At 44.0% G+C, this 20754-nt stretch overlaps 2 protein-coding genes across 3 annotated transcripts; both read left to right on the forward strand.

Moving 5' to 3' along the window:
- The first annotated feature begins 1564 nt into the window (after positions 1 to 1564).
- Positions 1565 to 5833, forward strand: LOC101772592. 2 transcript variants are annotated; one of them, XM_004952997.4, is made up of 6 exons: positions 1568 to 1762; positions 2757 to 2788; positions 4310 to 4501; positions 4921 to 4971; positions 5289 to 5353; positions 5446 to 5833. In XM_004952997.4, the coding sequence occupies exons 1-6, from the start codon at positions 1710 to 1712 to the stop codon at positions 5521 to 5523; spliced, it is 471 nt and encodes a 156-aa protein (XP_004953054.1). In that variant the 5' UTR covers positions 1568 to 1709; the 3' UTR covers positions 5524 to 5833. The 2 variants fall into 2 exon arrangements, with proteins under 2 accessions (XP_022679868.1, XP_004953054.1); XM_022824133.1 differs by lacking the exon at positions 4921 to 4971 and having other exon boundaries at positions 1565 to 1762.
- Positions 5834 to 9184: 3351 nt separating this feature from the next.
- LOC101773000 lies at positions 9185 to 11701 on the forward strand. The gene is made up of 7 exons (XM_004952998.2): positions 9185 to 9485; positions 9594 to 9688; positions 9910 to 10030; positions 10122 to 10240; positions 10329 to 10521; positions 10628 to 10774; positions 11208 to 11701. Exons 1-7 carry the CDS (start codon positions 9249 to 9251, stop codon positions 11496 to 11498), a joined length of 1203 nt encoding a protein of 400 aa, XP_004953055.1. The 5' UTR covers positions 9185 to 9248; the 3' UTR covers positions 11499 to 11701.
- The last annotated feature ends 9053 nt before the right edge of the window (positions 11702 to 20754 follow it).

Below are 20754 nucleotides of genomic sequence, written 5' to 3' on the forward strand. Positions count from 1 at the left end.
AAGGCCGGTCTTAAAGATTGCAAGGCATCTCCTACGCCCTTGCCTGTTTCTGAGAAACTTGGATCCGACATAGGTGATCTACTTGATGCTGCCACCACCACTCGTTATCGAAGTCTTGTTGGTGGACTTCAATATTTGACGCTTACATGTTCAGATATTGCTTTTGTGGTGAATAAGGTTTGTCAATATCTCAAGGCTCCTACGTCTGTACATTATACAGCTACCAAACGCATTCTTCGCTATGTCAGTGGTACATTGAGTGTTGGACTGCGTATTGTTCGATCTTCTTCTTTCATTGTTAGTGCTTTTTCGGATGCTGATTGGGCAGGCTGCTCTGATGATCGCCGTTCTACAGGCGGATTTGCTATTTTTTTTAAGCTAATCTTATCTCTTGGCAAGCCAAGAAACAAGCTACCATTTCTCAGTCTAGTACTGGAGCTGAGTATAAGGCACTTGCTAATGCAACTGCTGAGATTATTTGGGTGCAATCGTTGCTTTATGAGTTGGGAATTCAACAATCTAAAGTTCCAATCTTATGGTGCGACAATATTGGTGCTACTTATTTATCAGCTAATCTGGTCTTTCATGCTCATACTAAGCATATTGAGGTGGACTATCATTTTGTTTGTGAATGAGTTGCACAGAAGCTTCTTCATATTCGCATTATATCATCAGATGATCAGGTTGCCGATGGTTTTACCAAGTCTCAACTTGTGCGCTGGCTTCATGACTTTTGTAACAATCTTAACCTTGCAAGTGGCTGATAGCTTTGCACGTTAAGATCGAGGAGGATGTAGAAATACGTGATGTGTAGGAGTAGGAGTAGGACTCTATTGTCCCAGTAGGACTCCTTTGTTTCCAACCGTAGTTGATACGGTCTTGTAATCATATTTGTAACTATATAATAAGTACCCAACGTCCCTTGAGGGTTAAGCCGTTCCGTTCTCAACTCTTTGAGGGTTAAGCCGTTCCGTTGTTCATTATAAGGTCCAGTGAGACCCTCACTTAACATTTTGAAGCAAACACGACCACTATTTTTTCACCGTGTACAAGCTTAGTGAATCTAAGTTTTCTTATGTTATGTTGTGCCCCCGCACAAATCGTGGCCTGGGTCCGCCCCAAGTGCTATTTGGGAGCATGAGATCGGAACATCAGAAGTGGCTCAAACTACGCTGCACGCAATAGGACCATTCCATTTGACTTTTTGGTTCTCTGGGTACGAAGTTCAATTGGATTACCTTTTGTTTTTGTTTATTATTGAGCTGCTGACTTACTGCGTACCATTTCATTTCATAAGTTGAGTGTTCACTTCCACGAAAATATTAGATACCTCACTCAAATATGTGATTAGAAGTTAAGAACATTTTGCAGCGCGATGTATGCTTGTGATTTTTTTTGTTCAGACCACCGTTAAAACTTGTTGAACTCCATGACGATGGCAGCCCTTTGGGCCCATTTGTCGGGTTCACTCGACAGTGAGTCAGTGACATCGGTGAGCAGAGCACTTCCCGGTTTCACACCCAACTCCCGGGCCCACTGATCAGCGCCCCATCTCAGCCCTTGGTCATCCTCCTGACCTCCACTTTCCTCCCTCTCGCAACTCTCATCGGGGGCAGCAGGCGAGGAGGCAGGGCAAGGAGGAAGGCGCCGCACCCACCGCCCCTCTCTCCTCCTCTACCTCCCCCCGCTAGCTCGGCGGCCTCGCTGCGATGGCGGACACCAACCCGGACGCCATCAAGAGATACACCCCGCCCGTGCACAGGTGAGCTCGCGTCGCGTCACCATGGGTTGGTTGGGTTTCCTGCAAGACGCAAGCTGAGCTGATTCGCGGGGCATTTCTTGGTAGCTTGTGATGCTTGCGGAGAGGGTAGGATCCCGTTGGATTCGACCAGTTCTTGGCATTTCTTGGGCCGTTATGCTTAGATTTGGGCGGTCAGCGGTGTTCTGGCATATCATTTTGAGCAGCTTTGATGGGCTTGATCTGAGGTAGCACCTGAGAAAGTGTGCCTTGCGAATACTTGCTGTCACATAGACTCCATAGATAAAAAAAATCCTTCTTTTTGTTTCCTTTGGCCTTTTTGTTGTTAGCACCTACCGCCCGTCTTTCTGTTAGCTCAGAGAGGATGTAGCACGAAAGGAGCTTTTGTAAACGTGCAATCTATGTCACTAGCGAGAGAGCTACCATTTTCAATTTGCTCGTTATCCTTTACCATGCTGATCTAGCCTAGCAATTGAGCATGTGAGTAGAGGAGCAGCATGCGTGACTTGTATAGTTTTATCCCCATAGGCAATTTTTTCAGCTTTGCTGAAATTTTCATGGCTCTGTTCAGTTTGTGGTTCATGCATCTATTACTTTATCAGATATCTGGCATCAAAGGCACCATCGTATATTTTATTGGTAACTGTAAACTGCTGCATGTTGTCATTGTCCTTTGTCCATGCATTTGTGATCTCGCATGGCCACAGTTAGAAGTGGAGTTCAGTGTAAACTCTAAAGAGCAAATCAATTTTTTGTAGCAATCTTGTGCATTGGCTGATCACTCTTTTTTTTTCTCTCATCAGTTGTTAATTGATATAGCAATCTCAGCATTGCTTCTCATTATCTGGATGCTGTTTGAATGTTGAAATTATCAACTAATGCTTGGAACCTTGTTTTGTTGTATAGAGATCAACATTTTCGTTAGCTTTATATCTTTGTATATGTCTCTGCTTATGATTATTTGCTTATGGCTGTCTTTATTCTCATTATTGTTCAGGAATCGCGCAAACAATCGGCGGAAGTCTGGAGGTACATCCCTTCCAATGCAAATAGTTACATTTGATTATGCTTTTTAGGAACTTGTCTGCATAATTTTCCACCAATTTAGTCGATATGATCTGATCCATTTACTGGGTTTTATGGTGCATCTGTTTAGATGCAACCAGTTGCATTTGGAGATGGCACATGCTCTTTTGCTTTGGGGTCTGTTGGTTTGATGCATAAGGTCCCACCATCGACAAATTTAGCCAATATGATCTGATTCAGTAGCTGGGTGTTCTGATATCAATTACTGTCCTAAGAGTAAATTTCACGGGCGGTCCTTAAAACTTGTCCTGAGTTCTCATCCCGGTCCCGGTACTCTCAAAATGCACATATCAGTCCTTAAACTTATCCTGAGCTCTCATCCTAGTCCTGGTATTCTTGAAATGGACATAACAGTCCCTAAACTTGTCCCGACCTCTCAACTAGCTCCATAAACTTGTCCCGAGCTCTCATCCAGGTCCATAAACTTGTCCCGAGCTCTCATTCACTAAAACTTTGAGTTGGATTTAAACTTGGTTTCAAATCTTCATGAATTTTTTTGCCAATTTTGAATGGGATTCGAACTTGGTTTCAGTTCCTCCTGAATTTTGGATCGATTTTGAGTGGGATTTGAACTTTTAGGATTTGAACCCCACTCAAATTGATCCAAAGTTCATGAGAATTTGAAACCATGTTCAAATCCCACTCAAAGTTTTAGTGGATAAGAGCTCATGACAATTTTATGGACCTAGATGAGACCTCAGGACAAGTTTAGGGACTGTTATGTACATTTTGAGAGTACCGGGACCGGGATGAGAGCTCAGGACAAGTTTAAAGACTGTCATGGGCATTTTGACAGTACCAGGACCGGGATGAGAACTCGGGACAAGTTTAAGGACCGCTGGTGAAATTTACTCCTGTCCTAACTTAGTCCAGGAATATGTTTAGAAATCTCCACATAGTCTAACATCTGTGTGACTGTGTTTTCTCTGCTGCAAATGGACAGCCATTACATAGTTTCTGCTTCCAAATTCATAAGAATGGAAGGATCCTTTAACAAACTAACATTCTTCTGTGAACCCACACACACTAACAAATTAACCAATATGTTTCTTTACAACAGTAAAAAAAGAAGTAGTAAAATTGAAGTCACCTGGAACCATAGTATCTATGGGGTTACCATTTTAAGAGTAAAGTTTATATTTTTGTCTTGTGGGAACCCTCACACACCAACAAATTAGCCAACGCATTTCTTTACGACAGTAAAAAAATGTAAAATCGAAAATTCACATGCAAACATAGCATCTGTGGCTACCATTTTAAGAGTAAAAGTTGTTATTTCTGTTCTATTGAATGATCATCACTGGTAGCTTTTGAGAAACCTTATGTTTGCATTTTGACTTTTCTGGTTCCTATAGTTTTTGTATTGGTTTCATGTCTCTTAATATGCTATTGCTCTATGTTAAGTTGTTAGGCAGTTCTGTTCAGGTTACTTATGAGACTTGTTATTGTTATTCCACCAAACAGATAGGGCCGATAAGACTAATTACTCCTACAACAATGATGGAGAGAAGAGCCATGTTCCTTCATTAAAGAACCTTCCCCCAATTGTTCACCACGAAACATTCTTCAGCAATGTTCAGAATGACTACAATCAAACACGATTAGTGCCTTTGGAGGGATGTTCTGCCAGTGAGGCTTCACAGCTTCTCAGTGACCGTATGTTTCTCTGCAAAACTGCACATTCTTACTAGAAAATTTCTTTGATACAAAGTTCTTACTTTTTGACTGCTCATAGTTGCTGCATGCTACTGCGTAATACATGTATTTAGGGTGGATACTAAGAAAGTTCAGGCGGTGTTTCATAAAAAAGAGAAAGTTTGAGCGTCTATTGTTTCCCTTTGCTTCTTTGATTACCTAGGAGGGTGCTTACCCAGTATCCATATATCCTCAAATTCGCCATATGCAAGACAACTTATGGAACACCTGTAACCTTTCACATTTCATTCTCGTTTTTCTGCTTGTGTGTTGGACATGTAACAATATCAAGTTGGGTGCTTGTCCTGTAATCCATTATTGTTTCTTTTATTAACTTAATAATTGCTACCTCATAGTAAACCTTCATTATGATTCTGTAGGTTGGACTGCTGCAATGAACTTGTACAATGATCAAACAATTGACTCCTCTGGTGAGTCCGCATGTTGCTATAAACTTTACATTTCTCCACAATAGCTGATAAAGCAAATACTTGACTCTTGATTAGGCAAAGTTGGGAACACAGTTCTTTTAGGGCATGTTACTTGCTAGTTGCTACCTGGAAAGGTTTCTCTTGATGAATTGGGAATTTAAATAGCATGTTATAAATACTATATTCTGATGAACTCAGTTTATCAACCTGACACGTCAAATACTGGTTTGTCCATGTCAGTGGTGCCGTATGAAACAACAAAACAAAAAAGGACACATGTTAATGCCGTTAACTTCGCTATCTTGATGTTTGTCCAGATAAACCAGTAATGTATTCTGGATCTACTAGCTCGTCATGGGGTCACCTGAAGCTTCCTCATCAGGTATGAATTGGAGTAAAATTCTTGCCATGATTTCCTCCTACATCTCCTTTTGCTTTATTCTAATTTCCTGCTGGGGAGTATTGGCATTATAGATGAACTTCCTTGAAGAGTTGCGGCGCGCAGTTGACGCTCATACAGATATTGCATCGCCTGTCGACACCTGGAACTAATCGAAGTCAGCATCTGCATCATTACGGGTTATGACTATTTTACGGAAGGCGGGCTATCTTGCCAATTCTATTTATTCTGTATCTCATGCACGCATGCTGTGCCAAAATGCTTTCGTCTAACCTGTAGCTGCTTGGGTTTCTTCTGGAATCAGCATTTGTAAGATTGTACCAGTTTATATACTGGCCTTGTGGATGAAAAGCAGCTTGTTGCATCAGGTAAATGACACATCGGGTACTCACACAATCGAAGCAGCTTGGTTGTTGTATTCTAGTTGAAGAATCGGTGGTTATCATATGTCCATTTTCTCGACATCGAGTTTTCACACTCAGTATTAAGGGGGTGTTTTCTTCCCGTGTCTTATTTTTAGCACGTGTCACATCGAATGTTTAGATACTAATTAGGAGTAGTAAACGTAGACTATTTACAAAACCAATTACATAAGTGGAATCTAAACGGCGAGACGAATCTATTAAGCCTAATTAAGCCTAATTAATCCATCATTAGCAAATATTTACTGTAGCAACACATTGTCAAATCATGGACTAATTAGGCTTAATAGATTCGTCTCGCCGTTTAGATTCGTCTTATGTAATGGGTTTTGTAAATAGTCTACATTTAATACTCCTAATTAGTATCTAAACATTCGATGTGACAGGTGCTAAAGTTTAGCAAGCGGAAGAAAACAGGCCCTAAGTTTAATGGTACTTTTCTCTGCACTTAACCACCCAATGTTCTGAACTTACGATCGGGGCATGGTTAAACAGCACTGGCAAGTGTCAGTAGGATATGTTGGTGTTAACTGAGTGGTTGTTTGGAAACGAGGAATTCATAGGAAATAGCTCGATCCTCAATACCGGCGAAAAGAGTCCTGCATCGCAACCGATTTTAAAAAAAAATCTCAACACTGTCCCAAATTGGGAACATGAGCAGTGTAATTTCCAGATATTGAGTCTAACCAGAGACGACTAACCCAGCTCTTACGAGTCGTATTTCTTTTGTCCGTCCATATGATGTTCCGAGTACCGTTGTTTCTTTCTTTTTTTTTTTTTTTTGGGGGGGGGGGGGGGGGTGGGCATTGCTGTCTACATCCTGTCCTTCATTTGTTTGGGTAATGACTCTACTGTTGCAAAGAAACTTCTTTTTGAGTCGCTCTGGTGCTCTTGCGAGGGCAACATTAGGGGATCCTGGTCAAGCACAACAATGTATTTTTTCTTAAAAAATAAAAAATATATCCAGCCTCTGCGATAAACCCACGTAGTTTATACTAACATCTGTTTCCAAAATACTCGTCACTTTCGACCACTTTATTTGTTTCAAAATATTTGGCACTTCATGTTTCTCAAAATACTCTTTCCCATTTTACCTTTATAAGAATATTATAGAAATGTTCTAGAAATACTAAAATAGCTTTACAAGACTATTTTGGTCATTACATCCTTAAAAAAGTGAATTCCCTTGTTAATGGTGATTTAAGTAAAGTTGCCAAGTATTTAGAAACGGTGGTTGGTAGTTCATAAGGATCTCAATCAAGAACATAAAGAACATGAGACATTGTCTATAATTAGTTAGAAAATGCATGTTTTGTATTAGTGCGACATGATGCCCACCTCAATGGATGAACATTTATACGTAGTTTAACTAGGTTGCAAAAACAACCAAAACACAATACCCAAGCAATAAACTGGCATCATGTTCTATTGAAAAGTACCATCCTTCCAGAATTAAATAAGATTATTTACAATAAATCTATCAAGACTCAAGAGCACTTTTTTGAGATTGAGCTTTTCTCACAACCAAATCATCTCGAGCACATAGTGATTGTTGAGAATTGAAATGAATAAATTTCCACCTGTTTGATAAATTAATTATGAAACAAGAATTCTAAGCTTAATGGAACATGGTAAAATTGTAAGAAAACAATAGATCAAATCTCGAAAGATGGAACTTGTACTTGCGCAGTGGCCAGTGTGTTGCTACCTGACTATGTGTCTATGCGTAATGGGCATTGAGGATACAAGCAATGTGAGTTGGTCTGCCACGCCGTGCCACCGTAGCCTGTGGGAGACGGTCAGATGAACAAGTGGTATCTCAACATCTTATGCATTGTGGGGAGACGAATATGTGGACGAATGACTTCTTCTGTCGCGACTGTCACACTTACCGAGTCTAAATGCGTAAAGATGTCTAGGTCTAACCACGTAAAGATGTCTAGGTCTAACCATGCACGTACCCTATCGGCTAAAGTTGCTTGTTGTATTGGTTTTAGTGGGTCTTTCTTTTTTTTTATAGCTAAGTACATAATTACCTAACCTAATTACAAGATTTGGAACCCCGTGTGGGTGCCATGCTAATATACAATCCTGAGTATAATTTAGAGTCCTGAAATTTGGAGGTCCTTTACGGTCATAAGAAAGCTTTGCCTTAGCTGAAAGAAAGAAAAATGGTGGGCGCAAGAAATCCTAATTCGTGAAGTGTTTAGTAAAATATACACAGTCTTTGCATACAAAGTTGAATTTTGGATTTTTTTTCTTATGAAAGAATAATTTTAGGCTGACATGAAAAATGCAATTTATTGATTTTCATTGTAACTTTCACTACTCCAATTGGCGAAAATCGTTCTTTGCCTTTTCAATTGACGAAATTGGTGTATTTTTGTCGTTCATAATACCGATAATTGATTCACGCTATAACCAATTTGTATCTATGATATATTTTTTTTATAATTTTATAATTTACACGAGTTTTTTTTCTACGATTGCTATATATGATGCATGACTATAGATGGTCAGACGAGCTAGACCCAACGGGCAGCTTGAAACATGGCCCTAAAAAGCACGACACTAACATGGTTCGACCCTATGACTATATGACATAGGGTAGGGTAGTGCTTTGGCGACCATACTGGCCCATAGTGCTGGCCTAGGCACGTAACAATTCTTGGTCAGGCATTATGTGGTACAATTACCCCAACTTATAGTGCTATAAAATAGATGTATATTACTCTGTTATGATAGATAGAATGTATATATCTCTAGATGAATTTATGATGGAATTAATCTATCTCTATATGAGTTTATGATGAAATGGATGAATCGATGTATATCTATATAAATTTATGATGAAATTGATGAAGTTTTGAGTTGAATAAGTGTTGCATAGTGCTAGAACTGGCGTGGCACTTTGAAAATGGTATAGTGCAGTGTCTGGGCTGGAAGTTCAACACAACATCCCGACACGACACGGGGCGATTAGACGATAGTGTCTGATAGTCCAGTGCCTAAGAGTGCCGAGCCAAATAGTACCAGAGATGAGCTAGTGCCGGGCTACCCATCTGACCATCTGTACACACGACGTATATATATGGCGATGGGGCTGACACAGATCTAGATACGGGTGATTAAATAAGCAACATATAACTATTCTTGTCTACTAAGTATATACAAGCTGCTCAATATCTATCCATTCAGTATTCGATTCATAGCCTATAATCGAAATTTGAAATTACATCTTTTATGGGAAGACGTAATCTCAATCAGGCCCCAGGAAATACGTTTTCCAAATAAAGTGGTGTACCACGTGAAATACGTGTGCTGGGTAAACTGGCGCCTGAGCATAAAATAAAACACAACTATTTCGTCTTCATCACCCCTGGGTGGGCGATAAGGCTTAACCCGTTAACCGAACACAACAACAGAGCACTCTGCCGCTTCCCACTCCACTCGCCATGGCGGAAACCTTCGCAGGCCTCCGCATCGTCGCCTCCGCCGTCCCTCAGCCTCGAACCCTCCACTGCTGCCTCCTCCGCACAGCGCTCCGCGGCGGCCAGTTCCGGGGCGGCCGGCTGCGCGCCCGCGCCGCGGTCGCGGGGGCGCCAGAGGTGGACGACGACGATGCAATGAGCATCGACAACCTTCACAGGTTCTTCGACCTCAACGTCGGAAGATGGAACGGATCCTTCTATGTACGCCCCTCTCCCCCGTCACTCCTCTGACCATCAAGCCTGGCTTCCTGTTTCCCGATTCGTGATTGCGCTGAATGTTGCTTGCGCGTGCGACTTTGTTTTGCTTAGCAATTCGACGCGCATGGGAGGGTGCTGCAGGGCATTAGCACGCGCTTGTCCGTGAGCACGTACGGAGAGGACGACCTCATCAGCCTCCTGCAATCGTAATGCTCCCTCTCAGTCTCAGTGATATTTACTACGCAATCATGTAAAAGATGTGTTTGATTCGGTTATCACACTCCGATTCAGTCTCCACATATTCATATGTAATCAGTAATGTTTTAATCTTCATTATGTGTGCTATTTTTTTGTCTATGTCCTTTGACCAACCATTATATTCTGCTCTATGGCCCTGAATGATGTATTTTAAATTGTGTGATTGCAGGCTGTATATTAAGCAAGCTTCCTCTAGGATATCAATTGTTGACGAGGAGGATTCTGAACCAGAGTGGGTAGAGTACAAAATCAAAGAGACAAACATGTTCACTGTGGACAAGTATCAGCAGGTGCACTGAAATTTGTAGGCCTCTAATCTTCCTTGTAAAAATTCTGTACGTCTATGTGCTTAGTTAATGAGTGATATTGCTTAGTGTACAGATAGGATTCTTTCCTAAAGAGAAGGCGTTCGCACTGAGGTACCAGACTGCAGGAATGCTGGAGACTGTACTTCGGGTTGGTGTGCTTGGAGAAGATGATACTGGTGAAGACTCCCCCAAGTAAACAATACTAAGCCACAAACTTAGGAGGTTACTAATTTGTGATGCTCTTCTAGGAGGTGTGACATATCTATTTTATCTTCACCAGAAACTTGAAGATACCTTCTCGTAAGCCATCTATTGTATGCGAGAATTGTCTTTACTCCCTTGAAGCCAATGGCCGAGTGAGGGCTTTCCACATTATGGACCCGAAGGGAGTGGTCGATACCCTTCTGGTTTTCCATGAAAAGCAGGGATCTATAGTGTCACAGCCACTTTTCGACTCATCAGTTGATCCTGAGGTAAGTTCTTTTACTCAATTGCTGAAATCTGTGAAAACGATCTTATATATGAAGGGGTACAGGATCATACTGAATCAAGCCCAATGCTGTATTCCTTTGTCACCAGAGTGCCAGCAGTAATAGGATAAACGCACTACTTGGAAGATGGGAGGGGCATTCTGTGACTAAGAGGAGCGGGGTATATGGAGCAACCCTTGCTGAGGCAGATACAGTTGTTGTCCTTGAAATGGATGGCAATGGCAAGCTAATTCAGGTATGCTTCATAGTTTTGATTTGATAAATATATATACTTTGCACTTTGGAAATACTCCCATTGTTTTAGTTTATAGTTCAAACTAAAATTTGGGAAAATGGAATTAATCAACCGTCCCTGTATCACTGTGTGCACCAGAATGCTTGTGCTCTTACTGTTTCTCTGCCTTGAACTGTGCTGTACCGACCTGGTTGTTTCCATGAATGCAATATAAACGGGAGTCCCTGTTTCAAAAAAAAATCACACTCATGCTTTTTCTTTTATCTTATCCAAATTTGTTATTTACAAAAACAGAAAAACGTCTAACAAAGTTATATATGCTGCGTGCCACCTTTTATACTATAAAAAAGGACCTTAATGATCAGTTGATCACTTTCAGTATTCCTACTTTTTTCAACTAAATTTAAATATATTGCTACTCCTGTGCATATAGGATACTAAATCAACGAAATCTGGAACTAGCACAACAACAACGGTGAACTGGATAGGATCAGCAAACAACAATTTGCTTCAGTTTGATGGAGGATATGAAATCACATTGCTACCTGGTGGAATGTACATGGGATATCCATCAGACATCAGCAAATGCGTCGCCCAGTTAGATTCTTTCCACTTGGAGTTTTGTTGGATGGAATCGCCAGGAAAGAGGCAGCGGCTTGTGCGGACTTACGACTCCGCTGGTCTGGCTGTTTCGTCAACCTACTTTTTAGAGAGCAAAGTATGAACCACAGGTTCCACCCCCAAAACGTGTGGAAACGATTTTGTAAGTTTCCTGGCAACCTCACTGATTAATTTTGCTTTATATTGCTCGGTACACGATAATTGAGTATATATTGTCATCTGTCAGACATCGCTGTACATGCAAAATACAGAAATGAATCAGGTGGTTCATTAATTCTGCCGAAATTCTCGGTTGTGTTCCATTCATCCCTTTCCAGTTGGCCTCTTTTACTTCATGTTTGTGTGATCGTAGTAGATAGATTGCACGTTCGAAGTTGCAGTTTGCCTCTCCCCATTGAAGTGCTGATGTACTATAATGTATTGCCAATGACTGGACCGTGATCTGTATCTAAACCAAACGTGAAAATTATGGTCACGACTCATGATATTCCTCTCAATTTTCGTTCCAAGACATTGGGAGTCAGAATTATTGATTAAAATTGGTGGGTGTAGGTGTGGGGTGGGTCTGTATGGCCTACTCGGTGCTGATCATGCCTGTATTGCTTTCACTCTTGCTGCTCTGCACCACCGTTTGCTCAACGGTCCATGACCACATCGATGGCTTGCTCTCGCTCACTCGCTGCTTGGTTCCCGCTGCCATCCAGGACCGCGCTTCGTCTTGGATTCCTGACACGACGCTTGACACTAGCTTGCTTAGTCAGTTAGTCTGATGGTTGAGGACCCGGTTGTCGCGCTCCTTGCAAACAACATGTACTGAAGGTGACGATTCACAAATCACAACTCACAAGCAACAAGCAACTCTTGTTTGGAAGCGAAGGTGACTGCACGAGCGCACGGCTGCGAGTGTAGGCGAGACGGGGGCGAGTAGTACGGGAGGCTGGAAAGCTGGTACAATTGAAGAATGGGTTGGAAAGCTGGGAAATCTACAAGATATATGTATCTCCAAGAGAATAATTTCATGGGGACAATTCCATCCTCGATTGGCAATCTTACTAACCTGGAGATGCTGTTTCTAGCAGAAAATGCATTTAGAGGTCACATACCGAGCACCCTGGGAAACCTTCAAAACCTCCAGAGGCTGAACCTCAGCCACAACAATCTCAAAGGTGCAATACCATCCAACTTGTGAAACCTTGGTCAACTCAACCACTTGGATCTTTGCGACGACAAGCTCCAATGTATCATATGTATCTTAAGAAGTCGTTATTGTATCTGTATGTCCAATGTGTAGACCTACATCATTGTAGAATGATTTAAAGGTCCAACATGCATAGAATTAATTTCTTCCGGCGATCGTACATACCATGCATGGCTGGTCGACTTGACGCGACAAACATAATACCACAAGAAGATATGCACGCATGAGATCGATGACGGGTAACATTTAACGGATGACACCAAAAGAACTCATTCTTTATAGTATTGATTGACGATGATGACATTTAACGGATGACACCAAAAGGAACTCATTCGTTGCTAATCGAAAAAGGCACTATCCTTTGGGCTATAGAAGCTGGGCCTTTATATAGCCCAAATCGAAGAAGGTTGCCGCTTCAGCGCAGGGATCACCATCACTCCCGTCGAAAAACACAGAAAAATCATGAATCAGGTCAACTTAACATTTAAATTGCACCATCTTCCGCAAAAGATATATCTCGAATTGGACCAGTCTCTAGTATTAGTTGTGACGCCCCTACCAACTCAGAAAATTCGATGGGTCAAAGATAGTCGCTGCTTTAGCCGTCAAGAGATGCGGCGCTGCGCTAAGACTAGCAGCGGATGAATGAATTGGAGGTGTGGATGCAACGAACATAGACCTCTTTAAAGTGCAGAACAGCTGACCTCCGAGTAGCAGCTGCTCGGCTTCCATCGGCGGTCGAGGCTGGAGAAAACCGAGCACGAACGGCCGGCCGAGCCGGCGTCCCTTGCTTGCCTCTTCCCTTACGGCTGGAGATCAATTCCACCCTACCAGGTAAACAATCTACCGCTCAGATGTGGGGGATTTAGTTGGAAACAGTTGTTCAACTTAGATTCCGGCAAATCCATGAACACGCTCATATGTTTCCACTTCCCCTTCTCCTATTTGCAATTTCGCATTGACATGTTCATATATAGTACTTCGATCACCAGGCAAATGGAACATGTGGAAATGCTTTTGATCGGCAGCGGATCTTGTTGCAGGTACCGGGCTGGTGTGCCCATGTTGAGTTCCTCAAGTAGATTCTGAAGGAAACTCACCATGCTTATAACCTTGCAGCTACTACTGTTTCTACTGTGCCGAGGAATCGGGGGCACCCATGGCTCAACCGTCCATGGCAACAGCAGCGACATGCTCTCCCTTCTCGACTTCAAGAAGGCCATCGCCGGCGATCCAAACGGGGTCTTGAGGTCGTGGAACACAACCACCCCTTTCTGCCAGTGGAAGGGCGTCATGTGCTCCTGGAAGTACCCGGGGCGTGTTGTAGCGCTACACCTCGGCAGCCATGGCTTGTCAGGCTCCATTTCCCCCTCCCTCGGCAACTTGACCTTGCTCAGGGAACTCAACCTCTCCTCAAACACATTCTCTGGCCTTTTGCCTCCTCTAGGCCATCTCCACAAACTTGAGGTCCTTGATCTGGGCAATAACTCGCTGCACGATAGGATCCCGGTTGCACTCACAAACTGTTCCAGCCTGAGGACACTAATCCTCCGTTTCAATCTTATATTCGGTGAAATTCCACCTCAGCTGAGTCTCCTCTCGAATCTCTTGGTCTTAAAGCTTCGTCAGAATGATATCTCAGGAATCATCCCCCCAACCATCAGTAACATCACTCGTTTACAAATAATCTCTCTATCAATTAATCAGCTCACAGGAAGCATTCCTGAGGAGCTGGACAAATTATCGAATTTATCTCACTTGAGTCTTGATAGAAATAGACTTTCGGGCGATTTACCGCAGTCCCTCTTTAATTTGTCCTCTCTTGGATACCTAAGCTCGGCGTTCAACCAGTTAGGGGGAGCGTTGCCACCAAACATTGGCAATGCCATCCCTAATCTCTATTATTTTTACCTGGACAACAACATGTTCCATGGGCACATCCCAGCTTCCCTGGGCAATGCTTCCAGGCTAGAGTTGATAGGTTTAGAATCTAACAATTTTGCTGGCCGAATTCCTAGTTCTCTGGGTAAGCTACCAAACCTGTATGATCTTTACCTTTGGGGTAACAGTATTGAAGCGAGCGACCAAGAAAGCTGGGCATTCTTGTATGCCTTGGCAAACTGTACTTCTTCATCGTGTAATAAGTCTACAGACCTTCGAGTTCTATATTTAGGAGAAAACCGCCTATCAGGAAAAGTTCCCCCAATCATACAGAATCTTCGTGGCTTATTTGCTCTAGGGCTAGACGGAAACGATCTCACTGGTACAATTGAATGGATTGGGAAGCTGAGGAGTCTAGTGCATCTATATCTCCAAGAGAATAATTTCGTCGGGACAATTCCATCCTCTATTGGCAATCTTACTAACTTGTCGTCGCTGGTTCTATCAAAGAATGCATTAAGTGGACACATACCGAGCAACTTGGGAAATCTTCGACAGCTCCAGATGCTGAATCTCAGCCACAACAATCTTGAGGGTGGTATACCATCCAACTTGGGAAACCTTGGTCAACTCGATCACTTGGATCTAAGTTCCAACATGCTCCGAGGTATCATACCTTAAGAAGCCATTACAGTATGTCTTAGAATATTGACCTGCATCATCCTATCCTACGGTGATTTTGAAGGTCCAAAGCACACATATCACAAGTTTCTTGCAGAGATCGCACCACGCTTGCTGAACTTGAAGCAAACCTTCCACAAGAAGATACCACATTCACTTGTGAGCTGAGGTGTCTAATGTAAAGATTTCAGAATCCCTCGTACATTTTCCACGAATATATTACCGCACCTGACAAAAATGTACAGATTTGCATAAACGTGTTTCTCCAGTTGTCGGGCATGCATCCCAGGTCCACGAGTAGACCCTGGATGGCCCACTAAGGGACGTACTCGAATATGATAAGACAAGAGGATAGGCGTATCCCACTCGGACTAGTTAAGTGTGTATAGAAACTACTCGGGGCAAACCGAGTGGAACTCTGTACCCGTACTCGACTAGGACTAGGACTTGTAACCCTGCCCTCCCGTGCATATAAGGGCGGGCAGGGACCCCCCTCAAACAGAACAACTCCAAGTACATCTAAGATCAATACAAACAAACACACAGGACGTAGGGTATTACGCGATCTAGCGGCCCGAACCTGTCTAAATCGTGTTCCTTGCGTCACCATTGATTCTCGACGGCCCTTACCGCACAAAAGACCACCTAGGGTACCCCCTAGGCGGGTTGACAGTCTAAAACACCGACAGCTGCCGCGCTAGGTAGGGGAGTTCGTCGAGTTTCTCAGTGCGAACTCAATGGCAACGGTCATCATCAAGCCCGTCTTCACCATCGAAGCGGGCGCAACCTTCGTTTTTGGATCCTGACTCTACATCGCCGACGGCGCTGGATCGTTCCGGCACCAAATCGTCAGCGTTCAGGTGAAGAAATCGGAGGATTCGATCAGCAAAAACCAAAATTTCAAACTCGACAACTTCGAGTTCGACTACGTGTCGGACTCGACTTCGGTTCGGACTAGTCGGTCCCAGTCGCTCCTCAAATCGACTTCGACTCCAAAACGGTTTCCAAACGGACTCCGCAATGCAGCCGAAACCCACCAAAGTTTCCTCACTCGAATTCAACTCAAACTCGGGAACGACGAAGATGACGACTCCGACTCGGCCTATCTCCCAGAGATACCATTATCCGGACTAGCCCAAGGTCTGGTAATAACTACAACATCACAAGGCAGATTCGTTCACTGGCCAGGAATGCGACCATCCCTTGCCCGTGACTACGAGTCACGCCTTGTCGTTCACATAGACAACCTCCCGTACCAGGAAGGCGTTGCACTCACTTACAACCGTGAGGAAAGTTCCACAGAGATTGCAACATCAAGCTCCGGAAGCTACTACCCGGACAGAGAAGTCTTTGTTATTACTCAAAACAACAACCCGGGTACTAGCCAGAACAGAACCCCCAGGCGATTAGCACAACTCGACAACATTTCAGAAGACGAGTCTACAGCTGACGCCCCACAAAATGAAACCTCCGATCAAAGAAACCAAAGAAGGATGCGCAATGCTACTCGAGCTGAGCGACGGCAGTCGATAGCTACAAATATTCCTATCACAAACCTTGAAAGAGCATTTGACGCAGTTCAGGCTCAGGAACATACCACTCCACTTGCAGCAATCGCTTCCATCAATCTTTTAACAACGCTCATACCCCGAGACGGAGACAACGAGGCCACAGCTTAGCTCGTGCAGCGCGGCAACGGACTAATCGCACAACTCGCAGAGCAAGCTTACAAGCTACTCGACAAAGAATCACCAATCCCATCTGTTCCTCGCATCACAGCTCATCAAGAAGGCAGCAGAGGTGCTGCAGCCAACATCAAGGATGCTCAAAGAAACGACAATGAAGTCGTTAACCAACCTCGGCAACACAGCCAAGGCCCAAGTAAACAAAATGCCCTAATATGCTAGAAGGACGTCGGACAAGTCAGCTGCACTAACTCTGTAAAAAGTATTCACCCTACTCGGAAGAACCACGAAGTGTCAAACTTCAGTGATCTACGAGAAATACTCAACAGTCGATGTGAGCGAGAAGTCGACAACTACAACCACTTTCCTGCTTTCACAAATAAGGTAGTGAAGACAAGACTACCCGAGAAGTTCAAGCCAACAGGAATCACCAAGTATGATGGCAAGCAGGACCCAGTTCAATGCCTACGATGCTACTCGCTAGCAGTCCAATCAGCCGGGGGCAATAACGACACCAAAGTCATCCACTTTCCCATATGCATGGAACCCGCACCGCTGACATGGCTGAGTCCCTCAAACCCAAGTCAATCGACTCTTGGGCAGATTTGACAAAAGCTTTCACCAACAACTACGCCGGCTCCATGGCTAGACCAGGCAACAAGATCGACTTGAGCCAAATTAAGCAAAAAAGAAGGTGAAACCTTGCGCGACTACTTGCGACGATTCTTTGAAAAGAAGGCAACTATAGTCGACATTTCAGAAACAGACGTCATCGAGTGTTTCCAGAACGGACTCTACGATAGACGGACATACCAAGACTTCGGTCGACGGCGACCAGCTAATGTCAAATACCTTAAAGTCATGGTACAATAGTGGGCAGATGAAGAAGACAAAGAGCGAGAACGGTTTGGCTCCCATCGCAACCGTGGACGCGACAACAACAACAATGACCAGGATAGAACTCGACACAATGATACTCGAAATAACTTTTCGAGTAATCAGAATCGCAAAAAGAAGCCCGACAACACCGTTGCTGCCATGACCAACTCCGGGAAAAAAGGATCCCGTAAAAACGATGAAGGGCCAACCTTCACCGAACTACTCAAAAAGCAGTGCCCATGGCACCTGACTAAACACTCGGCGATAGACTGCTACAGCATGCGCCGAGTCATGCAAGACTTACCTGCACCACCACCCTCTAAAGAATACAGCAAGAAAAAGGACAAGGGCAAGAACAAAGTCCACAACGACGAAGAAGAGGAAGGCGACTTCCAGACTGCCTCCAAGACAGTCAACGTCATTTTTTGCGTAATTCCAGGCACCGCATCCAAGCGAGCCAGCAAACTCGTACTCAGGGAGATCATGGCGATAGAACCAACAGATCCAACACCGCTAAAATGGTCAGAAGTGCCCATAACCTTCACCAGGAAGGACCAATGGACCAAGTTTTCAGAAACAGGCCGGTTTCCCCTAGTACTCGACCCTGTCGTGGCAGGCTCGAAACTGACAAAGGTACTCATTGATGGCGGAAGTGGCCTCAACATCATTTTCGTCAAGACTCTGAGGAAAATGTGCCTCGACGTCACAGAAATGCTCACCCCAACAGATTCACCCTTCTATGCCATCGTACCTGGAAACGTAGCTATAACGCTAGGACAAGTCGTCCTTCGGAACTAAGGAACACTATCGCACCGAGTACATCAGATTTGAAGTCGCCGACTTCGAGACATCTTACCACGCCATACTCGGAAGACCAGCACTCGCCAAGTTTATAGCCGTACCACATTACGTTTACTTGGTACTCAAAATGTCAGGGCCCAAGGGAGAACTAACGCTACGAGGAGATCTACGGCGATCCTACGAATGCGACACTGAAGCCGTAGAGATCGCCGCGACTTCTCAAGCACCTAGTCCCATGCAACAAGTCTTCACAGCTTCAAAGAAACTCCATCCAACCGAACTCGAAATCCCGGAAAACAAGTTGGGGTCCACCAAGGTGAAACCCGCAAGCGAGCAAGATTTCAAAGCAGTCAATCTCCAGACGGGTGACTCTTCCAAGACAGCCATGATTGGAACAGAGCTAGATCCTAAATAGGAATCTGCGCTCGTCAGTTTCCTTCGAGCTAACCACAATATCTTCACTTGGAAACCAGCTGACATGCCCGGTGTGCCCAAGGAGCTAATCGAGCACTCTCTAAATGTGGATCCTAAAGCTACTCCAAAACGGCAGCGACTCCGAAGGTTCGCTCAAGACAGAAGAGAAGCAATCAAAAAAGAACTAGCCAAGCTACTCGCGGCAGGGTTCATCAAAGAAGTCTTTCACCCCGACTGGCTAGCCAATCCCGTACTCGTTCATAAGAAAAACAACGAGTGGAGAATGTGCGTCGACTACACCGACCTTAACAAAACACTGTCCCAAAGATCCTTTTGGGCTACCCAGGATCGACCAAGTGGTCGACTCCACTGCTGGGTGCGCTTTACTATGTTTTCTCGATTGCTACTCAGGCTATCATCAGATAAGCCTTAAAGAAGAGGATCCAGCTAAAACAGCTTTCATCACACCTTTCGGGGCTTTCTGCTACAAGACAATGTCCTTTGGACTAAAAAACGCAGGGGCAACCTATCAACGAGCTATACAGATGTGCTTCGAAAAGCAACTTCACCGCAATGTCGAAGCTTATGTGGACGACGTAGTCGTCAAAACAAGAAATCAGGAGGAACTCATCGCCAATTTGGAGGAAATTTTCTCTAGTCTACGAGCTTTCCGATGGAAACTCAATCCTACTAAATGCGTCTTCGGAGTACCTTCTGGCAAGTTACTCGGGTTCATCATTAGCCATCGCGGCATTGAGGCTAACCCGGAGCAAATATCTGCCATCACAAACATGCAAGCACCAGCTAGCATCAAGGATGTGCAGAAACTCACAGGTTGCATGGTAGCTCTCAATCGGTTCATCTTGAGACTTGGAGAGCAGGGACTACCTTTCTTCAAGGTTCTCAAATGACAGGACAAGTTTAAATGGACAGTAGAGGCAGACAAGACACTGACGCAACTCAAAGACTTTCTATTAAAGCCTCCAGTACTCACTGCTCCATCTCCAAACGAGGACTTGCTCCTATACATAGCAACTACTAATCATGTCGTCAGCACGGCAATAGTAGTCGAACGGTCTAAACCAGGCCACGCTTACAAGGTCCAAAGACCTGTGTACTTCGTCAGTGAAAACTCTCGGACTCCAAAACTCGGTACTCACCGATACAAAAACTCTTATACGCAATCCTGCTCACCTCCCGGAAACTGCGCCATTATTTCCAAGAATACAACATCACAGTCATCTCTGACTTCCCGCTCGGCGAAATTCTCCACAACAGAGATGCCACAGGTAGAATCTCCAAATGGGCAGTTGAACTCGGAGCTCTGACCTTGGACTTCAAACCAAGGACATCCATCAAATCCCAAGCTTTGGTCGACTTCGTGGCTGAATGGACTGAAAATCAAGTACCAACACCAGTCGAGCGGCCCGAGCACTGGATAATGTATTTCGACGGGTCCCTCAAACTTGAAGGGGCCGGTGCAAGCGTACTCCTTATCTCCCCAAAGAGAAATCAGCTCAAATACGTACTGCAAATCTTCTGGGAGGCATCAAACAACGAAGCCGAGTACAAAACACTGCTACACGGCCTTCGTCTTGCAATTTCCCTCGACATCAAAAGACTACTGGTGTACGGCGACTCACTAGTCATTATAAACCAAGTCAATGACGAGTGGGATCGAAACAAAGACAACATGGACGCTTACTGCAAAGAAGTCCGCAAACTGGAAAAATAATTCTCAGGCTTGGAATTTCATCACATCATCCGCGACAACAACGTAGCCGCTGACGTGTTATCAAAAATGGGCTCAACTCGTGTAG

This window comes from Setaria italica, chromosome I (assembly GCF_000263155.2).
Source record: "Setaria italica strain Yugu1 chromosome I, Setaria_italica_v2.0, whole genome shotgun sequence".
NCBI classification, from domain to species: Eukaryota; Viridiplantae; Streptophyta; class Magnoliopsida; order Poales; family Poaceae; genus Setaria; species Setaria italica.

Excerpts from the sequence above, each read along its gene's own strand:
- LOC101772592 (XM_004952997.4), top strand. The coding sequence starts at position 1,710 with ATGGCGGACACCAACCCGGACGCCATCAAGAGATACACCCCGCCCGTG. Across the intron at positions 2,789-4,309 it reads CAATCGGCGGAAGTCTGGAG|ATAGGGCCGATAAGACTAAT; the intron begins GTACATCCCTTC and ends TCCACCAAACAG. Across the intron at positions 4,502-4,920 it reads TTCACAGCTTCTCAGTGACC|GTTGGACTGCTGCAATGAAC; the intron begins GTATGTTTCTCT and ends ATGATTCTGTAG.
- LOC101773000 (XM_004952998.2), top strand. The coding sequence starts at position 9,249 with ATGGCGGAAACCTTCGCAGGCCTCCGCATCGTCGCCTCCGCCGTCCCT. Across the intron at positions 9,689-9,909 it reads CTCATCAGCCTCCTGCAATC|GCTGTATATTAAGCAAGCTT; the intron begins GTAATGCTCCCT and ends GTGTGATTGCAG. Across the intron at positions 10,775-11,207 it reads GCAATGGCAAGCTAATTCAG|GATACTAAATCAACGAAATC; the intron begins GTATGCTTCATA and ends CTGTGCATATAG.